At 31.4% G+C, this 19304-nt stretch overlaps 2 protein-coding genes across 3 annotated transcripts; one reads left to right on the top strand and one right to left on the bottom strand.

Moving 5' to 3' along the window:
• Positions 1-1832: 1832 nt before the first annotated feature.
• LOC100804070 (putative hydrolase C777.06c) lies at positions 1833-7485 on the bottom strand. 2 transcript variants are annotated; one of them, XM_014778828.2, is made up of 9 exons: positions 7303-7485; positions 6759-6897; positions 6429-6562; positions 5676-5823; positions 5481-5586; positions 4543-4610; positions 3304-3339; positions 3110-3219; positions 1833-2182 (listed from the first exon to the last, which is right to left on the bottom strand). In XM_014778828.2, exons 1-9 carry the CDS (start codon positions 7443-7445, stop codon positions 2125-2127), a joined length of 942 nt encoding a protein of 313 aa, XP_014634314.1. In that variant the 5' UTR covers positions 7446-7485; the 3' UTR covers positions 1833-2124. The 2 variants fall into 2 exon arrangements, with proteins under 2 accessions (XP_014634314.1, XP_014634312.1); XM_014778826.3 differs by having other exon boundaries at positions 3110-3339.
• A 7668-nt stretch (positions 7486-15153) lies between these two features.
• LOC100804267 (uncharacterized) lies at positions 15154-18795 on the top strand. Its single transcript, XM_003532658.5, has 6 exons — positions 15154-15754; positions 16810-17354; positions 17448-17506; positions 17863-17961; positions 18093-18269; positions 18390-18795. Exons 1-6 carry the CDS (start codon positions 15282-15284, stop codon positions 18429-18431), a joined length of 1395 nt encoding a protein of 464 aa, XP_003532706.1. The 5' UTR covers positions 15154-15281; the 3' UTR covers positions 18432-18795.
• The last annotated feature ends 509 nt before the right edge of the window (positions 18796-19304 follow it).

Genomic DNA, 19304 nt, shown 5'->3' with positions numbered 1-19304 from the left:
CCTAATAGACTACAAATATCTTGGCCACTAGATTTTAATATTGATTAAATTAGTTTTTTTTTCCTACTTTTAACGTATTATTTAGATTCACTTTTTTTTATTCATAAAAATTAAACATAATATGAAAAAATTTGTAACATTCACATGTTTTATTCAACCCAAAAACTAATTGAATCCGAAAAAATTAAAAGAGCAATTCAAATCCAAACACTAAATTAGAGGACAAAAATTAATTTAACCTTTAATATTTAATATATTTGACTTCATAACTTTTCCACCCACTTCGTTACTAGGCTGTTTAAACGTTTTACTGAATGGAATGGACGAATGAGTAACATAATTAACAACAAATTGTCTTTCCCCATCTTGATTAAGAACGGGAAATAATTTTATACGTAAATCTTCAATATAATTTTCAACAATTTTTATTTTATATAACCAAACCAAATTATAGGGTGAAATAATAATTGAAAAAATTAAATGAAATCAAAACCATTCTCCCTCGTTACACTCTTTAAGGCGAATAAAAATGAAGAGTTTGACAAAGAGCTATCCGCGCATTATTATGACCCCATTCCACTGCAGAAGTTAACAATAATTGAAATACCTCATCAGCTAGATAGGAGTATTTTCCTTTCTCCTCAACCATATTGCTGTTTAATTTGTTTCTTCGTATACAACTTCAAAAGATTTAATTAGAAAAATAGGCAATCCATCACAACAGGTAATCATCCTTTCTCTTGTATAGAACTAAACATGTCTTATTTTTTGGGTAACAATTTTGATTCCTCAGATTGTTGTAGGAGCACATGATAATCTTCAAAAACTATTTCAGTGTACTCCAACCTAACCAAGATCAACAGCATGGTAATATTCTCACGCTGATTACCCTGCAAGAACACGAGAGAAACAATTTTTCGTTGAAATACAAACGTGATCCACAGGAAAAGGTATTGGGGGATCTAGGAGACAATATGACTTAAGGTGAGCTTGCTTAAGGAGATCAGGAAAGTTTAGAATTGAAGTTGCTTCAAATATAACAAGTATAACAAAAATATGAGACTGTTGAATGGTAAGTGCAAGACATTTACTTCTACGAAAGTGAGCTGAAAGCAGATTTTTAACAATCAAATAATGAGTCTGTTTGAAACCACAAAATTAATTGGTAATGGATTTTGTTTATAAATGATTATTTTTTCTTGAGATGTAAAAATTTATGAATTGATAAATGATTTTTTTTTGGGGAAAGTTATAAAATATGAATTGATAAGATTTTGAAATCATTCTGATTTTAGCTGCAAACACATAGAAATTCACTCAAAGTTGGTTTGAGGTAATTGATTTCTAGATCAAATAAAATCAATTCCTATTTCAATAATTACAAATTCAGAGTAATTGAAAATTAAAAGCTTGCTTTTCCATTCTAATTTCACTTCCCATTTAAAATTCTAGCTAGCCATTTTTAGGGGGAGGGAGGAAGTATTTTTTAACGAGTCTTACAAAAATCGCTCACTTTTATAAGTATTTCCATAAATCTTTTTGGAGTAATCTATAATTTTATACTCTCAAATTGTGAAAGAATGTCATTGTAGTCATTGAAATTAAAAATGAATGTTAAATAAATTATTGAAATTAAATTTTTTTGGTCATATTAGTCCTAGGCACTAATTCGGTTAGAGACTGTAATGATAATAAATTGTCCATGTCACACATTAAAATGACAATAAATTTTAATTTTAGGAGTTTATTTGACATTCTCCTAATTCTGAGGATTATGGTAGTAGATTCAATCTTTTTTACTTAAAAAACTTTGCCTACTTAGACTTGGGGTATCATTCTGACTCCCTAAATTTTACTCTAAAAAACAAAAATGTAGAAACTTGATGTTTTTACTACTTGATAGAAAGTACTTATCAGTCCACAATTAACAATGCAAACTTTACAAAACAGAGAAGAAAACAAAAGGCAACAGTACTCAGGAATTTGATAATCTAGGAAGCGCGCCCTCCAAGAAGGGTGAGGCCTCGGACACATGCATGCTACTAATCATAGTGAAGACTTGATAGTTCTGGTACCACGTGTGCTACTCTTGATGAGAAAAAGGGAGATCCATGTCCACAATTACTATAAGTTTATGGGAACTCTCAAACCATCGTGAGCAAGCTGCACTGATAGTCCTTCCCTAAGCACAATTATAGAAGAATCAAGTATGTAATATTCTAAAATTCATAACATACCACTGAGTACAAACTACAAAAGTATCCTCTCATTATTTATCTATACATACATATTTACTATTTACTGTTCACAATGTAAATTTGGTTTGAGGGATCCAAATTTACATTATGTTTTTTATTTTTTTTTAAAACCTGTTGAGAATTCAAGTTCTCCTAGTTCAAATTCTCAACGTGAATTTTATTTTTTTTTAGATTTTTTTTTATTTTTTTTGAAAAATATAAATAAAAGAAATTAATTAAATTAGATCACTTAAACATTATTTAAAGCCTAAAAAACTACCCATATCATGTGCACATGTATGCACATCAATATAAATTACTTGCAATATATTAATCCAGTATATATATTGTACTACATGTCAAGTGTCTAGAAAGTCCTATGTCAAGTGTCTACAAAGTTCCGTTAGTAAAGGTCAACAAAAACATTGTTCAATCTGTATACTAATAGGTCATTCAAAAAAATTCTAGTCAAGCAAATTAATTTTTTTTTATTTACTATCAATGTATTTCATTTTACACTATATATAAATCCAAAAAAATTCTTCAATAGTAGTGTTTTAAACTAATTTTCTTTAACTTTATTATCTTCTCTAATTTAATTAATTTCCTTTATTTATATTTTTTAAAAATCTTTTTAAAAAATAAATTTTTCTAAAAAAAAATTTAAAAATCACGAAGAGAATTCAGGTTGTTTTGCAAATTTTTTTCAAAAAACACAATGTAAATTCGGGCCCCTCAATTAAATATGCATGTATTGGTAAATAGTGGAGGGAGTTGTTTGTTTTGGTAATTTTTTTTTTCTTGTATGTATGAAAAAAAATCTAGTTTTAGCCGTTAAAGTTTTTGACTTCTTTGAAATATGGGAAGTGTACCTTCTGGACCATTCCATTAAAAACTCATTGTCCTTGTGGTGATCAAACTTGTGATTCATTCCTATCAATAGGGTTTGCTTTGGACATAACCTCTTTACAGTTTCAAGAGTCTGTGAAATTACAAATAATGATATTTCACCATCAGGGACATAAATAAATAGTGTAAACATCATTTTGAAAAATGCAGAACTAACCTGTGGAAGACAAAAGTGAACGTTAGGTGATCCAGTCTGTTGTAACGTTAGATGAATATCAAGAAGTAAAGAACTATCTTTTTAGAAAATAAGAAAACTATAAAATGGAATTGACAAATATGTATCACTAAAGGCAAGACTGAGGATGATCAATCAAATAAGGTGAAGCTTCACAATCATGATTACAACAGTGATGATGCATCTTGCTAGAAACAAGTGCAGAAAAAATAAAAAAGAATTGTTTGTTGATGATCGAGAGCACAACAAACATGCAAAGCACAGTTGTCCATTGAGAAACTGATGAAAACAAGTTTCAACTTCAACTTGAAAAGCTGATAAAAGGAATGGTTTATGGGGAGAGAACATTGTTTCCAAATTATTCTGCTACAAATAATCGATTTGAATTTATTATGGCATGTCTTTTCTGCTGAAACTATCTTTTATCTAACTTAAAGAACACTAATAGGATACTATATTTTAATTGTTATATCCAATACATTTTATCTTACTACACAGAATTAGCAATGGAGGGAAATAGGAGTAGAGATATGTGTAGAGATATGTGTTTAATAATCGTTTATTGGCCTTCTATGATCAAGTTTGTTGAGACCTCACATCCAAGATATCACTAATGTAGTTCTTATATAGGGTTTAGTTAGATTCTAAGACTAAATTTTAAGATGGTATTAGAATCAATTATAAATCTATTATTAGAATATTCATATTTGTCTTTGTTCTAAACGTCTATTCCTAGGTGTGAGCGGGTATTATTGTTGGGCCACTCACATTTATTCTTACTCTAGATGACTAGTCCTGATTGAGAAGAGGTATGTTGAGATCTTATATCAATTAGAAATATAATATAATCCTTTCTTATAAGGCTTAGATATATCTCACCTTACAAATCGATTTTGTAGAGTTGAATTAGACTTTAAGCACAAATTCTAAAATAGTTATCTTACTTGTGAACAAGATGTTTTGTTTGTCTTATAATTGAAAATCAATGGAGAGGAACAGAGAAATTGGAAGGAAAAGAATGAAAGAAATAGTGCAACATAGTGAAGTCTTTTCTAAAAACTTTCCGAGATATTTCTACACGTGAGTGCAAGTGGCAAGTGCATTCTTCTAATCTTGTCCTTTGCAATTCAGTGGCAGAATTCACACATTCACATGTAAGACAATATTTACACCCCAAAAACCACACACCCTCTGACAACTAATGAAAATTGAAGTACTGACCTTTTCCAACGCATCCAATATAAGAAGATCCAACTGTCCTGCCTGTCCAGCCCCACTTTTCGAAATGACTGTAGAACATTTTGTTTTTAGATGTTAAAAACGTCTCATTATGCAAGCTACATTCCTATTGTTTCAATGAGTAAGACAAGGCTACAAATTCAAGCTATTCAGCAGCTATGGCTTTGTTTACAATTAAGTAAATGATGCTTACTGCTTCTTCTTGAAGATATAACATCCATGAGAATTGAGTTAATTTTTCAGGTCTGAAAACTAAATTCTAGGTGATCTTTGATGATAAGTTGCATAGATCAATACTGAAATACTTTTTTTACACAACTAATTTGTTTGTAATTTTCTTATAACATTGTGGTTACTATGTTCAATTGTGACTCTTACCATTTGAGTGATAAATGTTGGATAATATTTTATCCAAAATTTTTTCTTAAAAACTAATTCATAAAGAGATGGTCTATCCAGTTATATAAACACTTATGATGTTCGTTAATCACTCGATATGGGACTCGTAACATTAAGTTCCACAATGAAGGAAAGCCAAAAGCCTCCTCTTCAAGGAATAGCAGGGTAATACTCATCATGAGAAGTTGGAATCAAAGGTATTTCCCAATTGTCTTTACATGACTTAAATTATAATACCTTAATATTTTCTCTGACTATTATAGTCGTTTGTGCCATAAACTATGCAATTATGCCGCTCTTTTGTTTACAAAAACACATGACAATAACGTGCATTTCTGGGTGTAATTGTAATTTCATAACACCATCTCCCCCTCCCTCCAGATTAAAAAACCCATTTTCTCATCTCCTATATTCTTTCTTCACAAATTTTCTCCAACCAAATAAAGTTTAAATGTTATGAGAGATAACACTAATGCAGTAACACACATGTCTAAGTAGAAAGAAATGACTTTAAAACGCACCACACTCTGTACTAGCTGGAATCCGTGAAACATCTGATATATAAGCCACCCTATTTTTCTCACCAAAAAGAAATCCCAAACAGATATAATCCTCTCCATGCATTACCTACATCCATAAATGTAGCACTTAAGTCCTTATAATGTAAAAGGGGTATTGCATTCCTACCACCAATGACAAGGTTTGCAGTGATTAACTGGCAAAGGAATCAATTTTAAGCCTGATGCAAAAAATGGCCGATTACAATCATCAGCAATTATGTTCCAGCAAAGCAGAGCCACCCTTCTCATTTCTTGACCTTCTTTGTGTTTTTTCTGAACCAAATAAGGGAACCTCTTTTCGACGCTGTTGCAAATGTGTAAACAAGAAATCAGTTTTCTAAAGCAAAATGCATCGATAAAGGCAAGTGAAAGGGAAATAACGCTGACATAACATTTGCATTGTAATCAGAAATAATTTCTAAGCACACTAGCAGCCCACATTTGATGGTTAAGAAGAACACATAACACGCGCTTTCATCTTAATAACTCATGCACCTGCCACTACTCTCATTTTAGAGTATTTTCAGAAAGTGTAATTTAATTGAGTTCTTGAATATAACTGCACTGTGATAACATGAGTTGAATCATCAATGTTGAAACTGAAATTGAAGAGCCATGCAGATCAATATAGTACCTTTTAACTGATTGACCAAAAAGTGATACCATTTTTCGCTTATTAGAACTGATGAGATGTATCATGCGTCAATTGACTGTAGCAAGAAATAGTGTTTCACAATATTCTCTAAGAAAACTAAAAGTTCATCTAGTGTAAATGCTTCCTTAGAGCCCCTACTTTCACAAAGAAGAGCAACATATAATAAAACAGTGTTTCCTAAGCCAATTTTCCCACTAACCAAGGATATTTGAGCAGCAGACATCAAAGAAAAAGGGCAAGTTACTAGAGTTTACCTATCCATTGAATGCTGAGTTAAGTAAACGGGGATGGGATCAATATCATTTGTGGGACTAAACGGCTGCACAGCAAGCACATCATCCAATCCAAGGACAGCATCAGCATGTTCATGAGTCAAAACAATCTGCAACTAAAGAAAGAACAAACTAATTTATTACACTAAAGAACTATTACCAAATCAAGCTTCACCTGCAACAAAATAAGCCAATAAGGCACCTGACTGAACACATAGAAAGTTACATTCACATTGAATCTAAATTTGAAAAATTTAACCAAAAAATTAAAAAATAGAATCGTAAAGAAACAAGGGAAGTTGAGTGACTGACAGAATCTACTCTGGGAATGTGATGGAAAACAAACCACCTAAGTGCAGTCTCCCTGAAGGTCTTACCAGCATCAATCAGTATATATTTGTGAGTGGCATCGCTTCGACAGTAATAATCGATTAACAGAGAGCTATTGCACCTGTAAAGTTAAGTCCATAATATATATAATGTAAGACCTCTATTTAGTTCCTAAAATGAAAATTAGCACAAAATGTATAATGTGTTGAGATGTTAATCCCTGAAACTAAAGAAATTCCAAATAATTTTCTGAAATTTTTAATTGTTTCATCTGAGTTTCTAAACTTAATCACTTATTCTTATTATTGTTTTAGTTCATAAACATATGTTAATATTATCACTTAAGTCAAAAATAACATTTGTTGATAAAAAAAAAACCTTTTGAATATAGGAGTGTACACTTGGCATCTCTCTTCACACAAAACAACTCATTTTGAACTAATAAATTGATGGATAACATTTTGTGAATGATGGTTTGAGGAACTAACGTGACAACGCTATACACGACTTAAGAAGAAGAAGGAACCTGTAGTTAGGATTGAGGTGAGGTGGGAAGGAGAGAGAGTAAGCACATACAGGACATGGAGGATCCGAAGGGTCAATGAGACACCTCATGCAAGGAACCGACCCCGAACTTCCCGTTCCCAGAAATATCAATGCCGATTCCATGGTCACAACACAATACAAGCAGTTAAGTGAGTAAGGTAGGAGGGGAGGAAGACTTCAAGAGGACTCACTTTGAATACACAACCTTTCAATTCAAATATAGCAAGTCTAAATGCAAATATAACGTGGATTGGATGATTAAGGAAAAAAGAAGAAAAAAAATATCAGATCTTCTTTTTTAACAAAATTTTCATTCTAACAAATTAATATTTGTTATCAACAAATATATATATATATATATATATATATATATATATATATATATATATATATATATAGTAGTCTAAATTTGCCATCTCTCTTCACACGTGACATAGGATATACAAGACACAAGGCAATTCATTTACGAAATTAATGCATGGCATCGTCATGGGTGGTCTACATAAACGGCACCACATTTCTGTATAAAAAAACATAAATAAAAATATAAAATAACAAAGTGACGATTATTATTAATAACTAACGTTATAATTAAGTACAAGTTGATTAGCATTAGAGCCAAGTCAAAAACTGATGAAACAGCACGTTGATTGTTGAGCAAATAGAATTGGAACTAATCAGAGAAGCACATGGTAAAAACAAAAATTGAAGAAAACGTACGGAGGATTAAGGAGGAGGAAGAGAATAATAAAGGAGAAGCATATCTGGTAGAGATGAGCCTGGGGTTAAGGAAACGTGGCAGTAGATTGCGACTTGGGGGAGTTGCAAACAAAAGAAACAAGTTATATTAATGTTTGTAACGGGATTTTAAATATGTTTTCCAGTTAATTTAAAAGAAAAAAAATATAATTTTATGTCATTAAGGTAAAGTTTTTTTTTTAGAGGAAAGGTAAAGTTTGGAAAACATTAAAAAAATATACAATACAACATAAAATGAATTATATTTTGTTTTTGGCTTATTTGAAAACAGAACAAAATATTGCTCGAGACTTAGAAGTTTTCTTGGTACGAGAATTTTATTTATTTTTTGTACAAGGAGACTTAGAAGTTAGGTGGTATATTTGAGGTTTACTTTTAAAAAAAGAAGGTAAAATCAAAACAAAAAGAACAAAAACACATCATTCTTATTTTGTGTTGTCATCATGTGGCAAATATTAAGTTTGTATAAGGTGATTCCTAAAATACTCATGTGTTAAATAACATACATTTCCTAAAAAACATACATTTAAAACATTATATGGTATTTAATTTTATCTTAAGAGGATCTCATACAAATTTGGCAAATTAAAACGTCATTTAAAATTCTTTTTAGACTCTAATATCAATATCAATTAGTTAAAAAACTTTGAATTTTTTTATGTGATGCATAAGAATTAAAGACAAATACTAAAGAATTTAATTGAATTAGACCTCTCCATACAACTTTGAATTTTTTTGTACTTCTCTTTTACATTTCATTTACATTCACTTCTTCTTTTGTCTAGCTCTCCTTTTTCATAACATCACTAATTATATCACTCACTTTCTTGTATAAACCGTCACCTGACCGGGCAAAAGGGTAAATACGGGCGGGCTTGATTTTCATATGGACCATAGGTTTATTGGCCCAGCCTAACCTGTTAGCTAGGTCAGGTCAAATTTACTTGTTTTTCTTTCTTGTATTATATATGTGAATTTTATATAGAAAAAAGCACATTTATAAATAAACATTGAGTCGGTCTAAGGAGCGGTGCTCAAACTGTGGCTGTAAAATCAATATCTAAACTATTAATCATGCCGGTGGTGACCGGCCAGCTAATAGTAATCATTTATATAAAGCACATGCACTTCATGCCACAGTGAAGGAAAGACCACATTCTACTTGTAAGATTAACCAATAAGAAGCATTCTAAGGGAGGTATAGTGACATGGTATGATATAGGTATAAGATCCCTAAATGGATTAGCTTGAAGAATCTTGTAGGGCAAATGCTAGTGCATGTTCACTTTCCACTAGTATCACATGAGAAGATAGAAATGGGGCCAGGATCTAGCTTTTGGTGATTGAACAAGAATGGCATGCGCGAACCTTTGTACCAATCTGTAACATTGAATGTTAGCTAGGCTGGTGGGGATATATTTAGTTTTGAAGAGATCAATTCACAATGTGCTTTCCTACACCAAAGGTTTGGTTTGCCATTCGGTGGCTATTGTGATTACGTGTTACGTGCGACCATGTAGTAATTTCAACTAAAAAGATGAAAATAATCCAAGGGAAGAAGTGAAAGAATGGAAAGGTCTGGAAGACTAATGATTTGAGAGAAATGCATGCAAGCTTTGACTTGCTTTTTGCTATTTTGCACAGAGGACATGCATGATGAAGGTGGTTTTACTTTTCACATGCAAAGGCAACAAGAAACGGTTTGTGTTTGCTTAAGGGCTGAACTGCCAATGATTTTGCTTCTTTTTTTTTTTTTCTCTCTCACTCGTTTAATCATATAAGTAAGATGCTCTACCTAGTTTCATATATATCACTTAGGGGTTAACTAGCAAAATGAATTGAACGGAAATCATTTTCAAAATTTGCATAATTTCATCCGGTCATACACATTGATTGTTCTCATACTACTAAAGGGAAATATTAACTACTCGTCATTTAACATATTTATTAAAAACTATAAAATTTTACGAGTTGTATTTCATTTTTGATAAATTATATTCAAAGTTTATAATTTTTAATAAATTTTAATCAACAATAAACAATAAAAAAATATGTGAAGAGGAATTTGTTGCAATCATTTCTCATATATATAGTGCCAATGTTATACTAATTTGCTATATAATAGTGAAGTTAGGATGTGATATATACATAGTAAAGATTATATGAAATGAAAAGAAAAAGGAGACCCTCCAATCCTATATTTCTTGTTCTCAAATATATCCAGGAGGTCAAAGTAAAACACTACTTCACGTGAGTAACTATTAATTCTACTGTGAAACTTTTGTGATCAATGACAACTGATATCATACCTTATATCTCAAAATTGAAATCACTATACAAAATAAGAAATCGAAGTTTCATTATTGAGGAGGAAATTACTTTAAGATTAGCAAGCATCTCTTATAAAAAAATAATTTCTAATTTTATAGTTTTTAGCTATGCTAGCTGATCGGTGCTTGTAAATCAATTCACTTTATGAATGTATTATATACATATATATATATATATATATATATATATATATATATATATATATATATTAAGTAGTTAATCTTAATTATTAAATTTTAAAAATAATAATAATTAGAATGGAGATTAATTTTTTTAAAAGTAATTTGATCTTTTATATATATATATCATTAAACTTTTAAAAAATAAATGACAAAAATGATGAATAATTCTAAAAAAATTACTTTTGACATAAGTTGATTTATTCTTTTTCTCTGTGTATATATGTGAGCAAAAAAGTTACATACATAAATAAATAAACTGTCATAACAACTCATTATTATATATGATTACTTGGTTGACTTTTATAATAATCTATATTACATAAAAAGTCATGCATGCCCACTAATATTTATTATTGAATGAATAAAATATATTTTATAAGGTCAATGAGCATTAAGCTCTATACATGTACATAGATAGATGGTACTTCTCATGGATCAAACCCTACTCATCGAGCCCAAGAACCAAAATATCTCAAGTTAACTATTGGACCGCTGTTGGTTCTTGAATTGAAAAGTACTCGAAAATGAGGCATCAGCAACAAAATTCATCCTGAACAGTTCTCAATCTGTCGTATACGTACACCGATAGATCAGTTTTCTTGTCACTCATTTAAGTATTCGACTACAACATCTATATATAATACTATATATGTTCATATGTCCTCATCAGTTATCTCTTGAAATAGTTAAAGGCATAATGACACTCTCATTTGATGTTTGAATACGAGGAAGACATTGCAATATAGCATAGTAAAACATTGTGTTTAATCATAGCAATACTACAGTGTTCCTTTGGCATTTTCCTCATGCATTAGGGCATTGCCGTTTGGTTTCTGTCTATACATATCTCAATGTCTGAAAGTATCTGAAATATTTTATCATAAAAGAAAAAAAAACGTGCCGATCTTTTTAGCTAAATAATCTACACTTAATAAAAAGTTTGGCAGTGTCTATATATACTTATCTCAGTGTCTGAAATATCATATATAAAAAACAAGGTAAACGTGCAAATGTTTTAGCTAAATATCTACTACACTTATTTAAAAGTTTGGCTCTGTCTATAGCTTATCTCTGTCGGAAATATCTTATATATATAAAAAAGGATAAAGGTCCTGATTTTTTAGCTAAATCTACACTTTTTTGAAAGTTTGGTACTGTCAAAGCTTATATCAGTGTCTCTGGAGTGCTCATTTTTCAGTTAAATCTACAATTCTAATTTCTTTGGAAGTGTGGCACATGCCAGCTGATTTATATGCCCTGTGGATATGAGTATGGTGTGTGTATAATTGAATAGATGTGATTCAGTTAGAAATTCAAAAATGCACGGAAAAACTTAGAGAAAAAAGAAGCACTAATATTAACTGAACAAAAGTTTTTTTTTTAAAAAAATGATTTAGTTAGTACCCAAGAGGTACCCAGTCATATCTCAAATCATAACTAGTTTTATTATTAGTGTGTAACCCAATCGTGTATATCACTTTTTAAAAATAATTTAAATAAGTATCTAAGTGTATTTAACATGTACCAATAAGAATTGAGATTAGTTATTACCTGTCTCCAATTAAAACGCGTGATTTCAATTTAAAATTACATGTAGGATTTTGAATTTTCTCTATACTTCTTTTGATAAAAACGCACACACACGTACATTCTTCACCGTCTATTCCCTAGGTCAAAAAGCACCATCCATTACAATAAGAAGTCACACATCAACTAGTAATATAACAAGTTAAAGTATATAAATGGTAGGTAATTTTTTTTTGAAAGGCTAAGTGGAAAGTAATTCTTATATTATAAGTTGATTTTGTAAGATTAAGTTAAATTCAATCTATACTTTAAAATTATATTAGCATCAAATCATCCGTTATAGAGTGTTGTTGAACTGTTAATAAATTTTCAATTTTGCAAAACTTACACATGAGTTAGGTCAATTTAGTAGTGAGTCACTTCATGAGATTATTGTTAATTCCTGTCTCATTATCACCACCACGAGTGATCATCATGAGATTATTGCTAATTTCACATTTGATAATGATATTTTTTGTTGCTATCACTATCACCATCAATATTACCTCCGTCATTACCACTATCACTACACAACTGTTATTATCACCGTCATAACTAGCTACCACCATCATGTCTATCAACACTATCGTCATTGTTACCCTCATTGCTACCACCATCAACACTATCATTAGTGTCATAGCCATTGTCACCACCACCGTCACCGTCATTATTACCAGTAGAACCATCACTAATGTCGTTGCAAACACCATTAACACCATTGTTACTATCACTATCGTTGTCACTGACATCACCATCACTACTAATATTGTTACCACCACCACTATTAATGTCACTGTCACCGTTATCATTACTATCACCACTACTACCAACAACAACAATACCACTTTCGTCACCATCACCACCACTAACGTCACTGCAACCATCACCAACACTGCTACCACCACTACTCCACACCAACATCACCGACATTGCTATCACCACCACCATCACTAATACCACCTCCATTGGTTGTCACCACCACCACCACATCGTCACTATCACAACCACCAATGCCACCTTTACTGCATTATTATCGTGACCACTATTATTATCTCTGTTGTTGTCGTTGTTGTTAACATTATCACCCTTATCATTATCGTCGTAATCACACAAAAATACTATTAATACTAGTTTTAATATAATATGAAACTTTTAAAATAATTTATTTGAAACTAATTATATTTTAAAAATGGTTTAATTTTTTAAAAAAACTAAAGCTAAAAACTTGTTATTTTTAAAAAATTCAAAACTCAAAATTAAAAACCACCCCAAAAAGACCCTTATAATCCTAAAAATTGATTTTATTTTTTTTAAAAAAATCACAACTAAATAAAACTCACAATCATACTGAACAACACATTAATTATTAGATATGTCATACTTTTCAACATATTTTTTTTTAATTATTAATGTTGTTTGAAAGACAAAAATATCTTTATTGGAGAGCAAATGCAAGAAACACTAAAAAAAAAGACACATGAACTATTTCAAAGGTATAAGTCTTATCTTGCTTCCAATGAAATCCCAAAACTCAATTCACGTAAGCTTTTGTTATCTACCGAAAAAGTATTTTACTAATTCCTCTGTCACACTAAATAATGGGAAGTCAAGCCTACGTATCCTTCTTGCACGTCGATAATGCATTTAAACGGCCAATTACAATATAATGGATCAGAGAAAGAAAAAGGACACAATAAAAATTGAAAACCATAATCATTTAGGCCACTGGGTTAGTTGGTGAGTCTTACATCACCTCACCTAAAAATCAAAAGTATATTGATTATGATCTCTAAATGGAATAAGTGAAGGGTGAGGCTGATCTCAAATCAACTTAAGGCATGCATTGTCCCCTTTTGAGGCATCAATCATCCTTCCCCTAGTCCACTTTTTGTTTACTTTTTCTTCTTCAGCTATATACATAAATCCACACTTCTGACATTTTCAGCCAATCCCTCCAATTAAAAGCAATAATTAGTGACAACTATGTTCTAAGGGTACTAGCTTGTTTACTCATGTTTCTTTTTTTCTTTTTTTTTTCCTTGAATGATTTTTATCCGCATATTCTTTTCCTCAAGTTCAAAATTATACACTCCAAAATAATGGCTTGACAAACTCGATTGGGGCATGAAGACAACCGAAAGGGCAACGCAGAATTGCATGTCCCACACAAATAAAAGAAATTCAAAAGCATGGTGCGAAAAGGAGGAAAAGAAAACACAACTCTCATTATGATGTCTGTGGGGACTTCAATTTCCAGCATAAGCATCTTTCCAGGTAAGGAAAGCAATTCTATCCCACCATGCATTTTCCCTTCAATTATCACACACCATTTGAGAGAAAGCAAAAACAATCGTAGGATATAAACAGAATTAACTTTGAGTATTATTTACTTTTTTTTACAACTAATTTCTACCGTTCTTCTGTAAGTAAATTTTCAATTTATTTTTATTCACATTTGATATAAAAGATTTTTATATATTTATTTTTTTTATCCGTAAAAATGAAGATAATTACCTAAACTTTTACAACTAATTTACATCCTTCAGTTTTTGTTGAGTAAATTTTGAGTTTATTCATTTTGTCAACAACTCATGTACGAGTTAGACCTCTTCCATAGACATTTAACTAATTAGAAATCATATTAAATATCTTTTAAGTAAATTCAATATAAGTTTCTTATAAAAAAATAATTTAAAATGACACCACTCAAAGTAATTAACTAAATTCTTCAAAAAAAAATAGTTATGACAAATTTACATCTATAAAAACACACAAATATTTTTATATAAACTTAAATGAAGAATACCTAGTATGCCATACAATTACTTTTTAACATCTCTATAGATAATGTGAAAAGTATAAAAATGAAAATAAATTGAAAAAAATATATGGTAGTAGGAAAAAAAAGTGTAAAAGCCTATCAATGTCTTTTTCACAAATCACTTTATTTCTTCAAACTTTCTTTTTAAAAAAAATTGTGCGTGCATTGCTCTTTCAACTATCACTCTATATATTAGCTTCATACATCAAACAATAATAATAAGAAACAAAGCACACGCTCCACATTGTGTTTTCCGGTGAATATTCCGTCAACTGCATGCACCGGTGAACGTCGCTGGAAATGGAGGAATCACAGAGAATTGGCATCGACTTAATGCGTGGTTTCCCTCGCCGGAGATCGGTGGAAAACCGGTCATCTTCCCGGCGAAGACGCTCCATCTTCTCCGGCGCCGGCAATTCGGAATCTGTGGACGCCGACGACTTCGCCGACGTCTTTGGTGGCCCACCGCGAACTCTCCTTGCGCACAAATTCTCGAGCTCCGGTTCCTTTTACGAGGAAGTTTTCCGGCCGCCAGAGTTCACGTGTCCGGCACCGAAGGATGGCCGGAGCTTGCCGGTGTTCAGGATTCCGGCGAGGAATGAGGGATTTTACAGCGACATATTCGGGTCGGACGATGACCGGAGATCGAGAGACCGGTCAAGGTCACTTTCGAAAGAGAATTCGTCGTCTGCGATGAGTTCGGAGGAGTTAAGCCCTCGCCGGCCGGCGATTGCAGATGACGTGGCACTTTCTGGTTTTGCTTCAAAGCTAAGGTACTTTTAACAGTTGGGAGACCGAGAGAACAAAACTAAAAACTCAACTGTTTTTTTTTTTTTAATTTTACATCCATGCCCTTGGTTATTACAAAAATAAGTTAGTAATAAAATTTATACTTTTTGGATTCAATTCAAAAACTATTAAAGTTGTTTTTAACTTAAAATCAAGTTAATATGGAATCAAACATGAGAAAATCCACTAAAAATCATATTAATATATATTTTAACATGATTATAAAAAATCAAACGTTAAACAAAACACGAACTGAATACATGTTTGCTTTTTACAGAGATTAAAAGTATTTTTACTTTTTTTTTATTTACAAAAAGAGTATTTTTACCTATAAAGTAATTATTTTCCTATTTATTTTATATATTGAAATTAGCAATTGCATGTTGAAATTCATTAAAATACTTTTTTAATTTTAATCCAAACAGAATGGGATGAGAAGAATTTCTCTTATGTCCTGGTTTATTTTCAAAGCTGAATTTTTGGTTTTCTATTTTCATGTTTGAAGTGTTAGAATTTAATTTCGATACAGCCACAATTCAAAATTAGTTTAGATATGATATTAATTAAATTCTTATTTTTACTAATTTTTTAATAGATATCTTAAACTGTAAATAATTGTTTTTAAAAAATTGAATTATCCGAAAAAAAATACTAAACAAATGCTATTGATATGTTTTTTGTGCTTTTAATTGTTCAGTGGCTTGCCTTTTCTAAACTTGTAAAATACTAGTAAAATGAAGTGTTTTGTTTTTTCAGAATAAATTAACCGAATGTCTATACTGACATTCATTAGAGAAGATTTAAAGTAGTATTTGACTGAGCTGAGCTTGATGAAGTTGGTGGTTATAGGAAGTAAACCATTCATGGCAACCATTTCATTAGTCAATACTTGTATGTTACTTTAATCTTCAACTATATATGCTTTCTAGTTTCCACAATAATGTTAATTTTTTAGAATTAGATTAAAGAATAAAAATGATTTCCTGAAACTGTGGTAATGCAGTAATGGAATTCTGAGTGTTCCTAATGATTGCTACAGGCCAATCAATATTCCATGGAGATGGAATCCATCCACTGTGATGCCTGAGGCTGAGGAATACCCAAGTAAACTTGGGGTGCCCCTTTTTGCATGCAAGGATCAGTCATTTGAAATTCAGCATCAGGACAATGAGTACAAGGAGAACTTCAGAAGCCCCCATTTAGGATCCTCAAGAAGAGTCTCATCCCCAGAAACCATTAGTCTTGAATCCAATTCATATCAAAGCACCAAAGTGTTCACTGATGACTGGGAGCTCAATTCCCCATTTTCTGTCGTCTCTTCGCTTTATCAAGAACCTGAGGCAAAATTTTCTGTGCATGATCGAGTGCTTTCAGAGCAAATTATAGAAGGTGATGACAACGACGATGATGATGATATTATGAACTCCTATGTCATTGAACTCAACTCCAACCTCAGAAGGGAAGAGTGTGGAGAATCAGCCATTGATGAAGCAATTGCATGGGCCAAAGAGAAGTTTCAATCGCAAAGCTCTGATGAAGAATCAAGTATGAGAAACGATGGCAAAGAGCAAACTGTTGGAATAGGTGATTGTCTTGGCTAATAAAAAGTTTCATACAAAGTTAATGTATTCTGAAACAGTCAATAGCGGAAGCTTATATTTGTATTGTATGATGCAGGAAGCTCTGATGCAAGTGAATACCATGACAATGGAATTGGAATAGTTCAAACTCAGGAGGTAATGTATTGGATAAGCCTAAATAAGTATCAGCATATCATATCATATAACTGATACAAAGCTTAATCAGATCTTTTATGAAAATAAATGTTTGAAATATGATGTTGGGTTGTAAAATTGAAAAAAAGAGAGGCAACCATTTATTAAGAACGAAACTTTTTTCAAGTGATTTTGATTTAAACCATTCCATGCTCTGCCAATCGTTGAAGATTGATGACACAACCTCCAATTTCACAAGATCACTCTACTAGTTGATAAAAGATATTGTTCAAGAAATTACACATATTAGTGTTTCCTTTGTTTTGATTTCTATTTCCTCACAATAAAGCTTATTGATAGCTGTGCTTTTTCTGCAGAAGCGACAGACAGAAACAGAGAAGTTGGACAGTGATATAAGATTGTGGTCATCTGGCAAGGAAACAGATATTAGGCTACTACTTTCAACATTACATCATGTAAGATTTTCTTTGTTGATGATTTCTTATTACTGAAAATTTATGAAATCTTCTGTAGTTTTATACCCCATTTGAGTATACAGATAGATAACACAGGAGAATTGACCTGGTTATATTTTTTTCATTTCCAGATTCTAAGGCCTGAGAGTGGCTGGTATGCCATTCCTCTTAAGAGTCTATTAGAAAGCTCACAGGTGAAGAAGGCTTATCAGAAAGCAAGGTTATGCCTGCATCCAGACAAACTGCAGCAAAGAGGAGCGACACTCCTTCAGAAGTATGTAGCAGAGAAGGCTTTCTCAATTCTTCAGGTGTGTAAAATTTATAAACCATATATCAAAATTCTATTTCTACTTCTACCATTAAGTTTTTTTGAGGCAATAAAGAATGCTCTGAGAATCAATGCTGATTCCAAATTCACATTGAAACAGGATGCATGGGCTGCATTCATTTCCATAGATGTTTCCTTCTAACCAGTGGATGACTCTAATCTTGATAACTCAGTTTTGTCTTGAGATTTGTGGACAAACACCAAGCTTGACATTCGGAATGTCGGGAGTGTTTGTTGTTGACAAGCAGTATATATAGCTAAATACATGAAACTTGAACACATCAGCTCTTTTGTACAAATAGTTTACTGATGGATCTGCTGTTCTATTTATGTTTGTATCATAACTTCATAAGCTGTTTGTTGCTTTGGTAGGTATTGTTTCTGATGTAGTTAACATAAGGTAATTTGATTGGCCTTAGTATTTGATTTGTATATGATATGAAATGGAAGCAAGAGTTAGTTTGTATGTGATTCATATGGAAACCTATAACCCTATTGCAACTCCATCTCATTGACTACAGCTAAATTACATGTCATACTCAAGAGGTTTCAATCTCCTACATTTTATTAGGAAAAGAAAAATTATTCAATAACCAATATTAACACATGTAAATGCAATTACTATAAATTATTGAAAAAAAACTTATAACTACAATGTTTCAAATTCAATGCAATTATAAAATTAATTTGGATGCCTTTGGATTAAAGGAGATAATGGAAAGAATAGATTCCGCTGTAACTGCACAAAATTAGGGTTCTAGTACAGTGCTTTGCTTGCATCAAAATGCGTTATCTCCAGGCAATTTTTTCTATCTGTTTATATAATATATAAAGTGTGTGTTTGGACACACATAAAATGCATATGTTATACGATAAATAATGTCAAACAGGGAAAATAATGAATGTGGATTCTCTGCAATCCCTTTTGTAACTACATGATTACTTTAGAGTTTAATTTTAATATGCTATCAATATAAAATATTTACAATGTCAACTAATTAAAAATCTTTGTTAC

Source organism: Glycine max, chromosome 8 (genome assembly GCF_000004515.6).
Source record: "Glycine max cultivar Williams 82 chromosome 8, Glycine_max_v4.0, whole genome shotgun sequence".
In the NCBI taxonomy this organism is placed as follows: domain Eukaryota; kingdom Viridiplantae; phylum Streptophyta; class Magnoliopsida; order Fabales; family Fabaceae; genus Glycine; species Glycine max.
Note: the sequence above shows the minus strand (reverse complement) of the source record. Positions and strands in the feature narration are given on the sequence as shown.

Excerpts from the sequence above, each read along its gene's own strand:
- LOC100804070 (XM_014778826.3), bottom strand. The coding sequence starts at position 7,445 with ATGGAATCGGCATTGATATTTCTGGGAACGGGAAGTTCGGGGTCGGTT. Across the intron at positions 5,587-5,675 it reads TAAAATTGATTCCTTTGCCA|GTAATGCATGGAGAGGATTA; the intron begins GTTAATCACTGC and ends TTATGGATGTAG. Across the intron at positions 3,340-4,542 it reads TATTGGATGCGTTGGAAAAG|ACTGGATCACCTAACGTTCA; the intron begins GTCAGTACTTCA and ends ACGTTACAACAG.
- LOC100804267 (XM_003532658.5), top strand. The coding sequence starts at position 15,282 with ATGGAGGAATCACAGAGAATTGGCATCGACTTAATGCGTGGTTTCCCT. Across the intron at positions 15,755-16,809 it reads GGTTTTGCTTCAAAGCTAAG|GCCAATCAATATTCCATGGA; the intron begins GTACTTTTAACA and ends TGATTGCTACAG. Across the intron at positions 17,507-17,862 it reads GAATAGTTCAAACTCAGGAG|AAGCGACAGACAGAAACAGA; the intron begins GTAATGTATTGG and ends CTTTTTCTGCAG.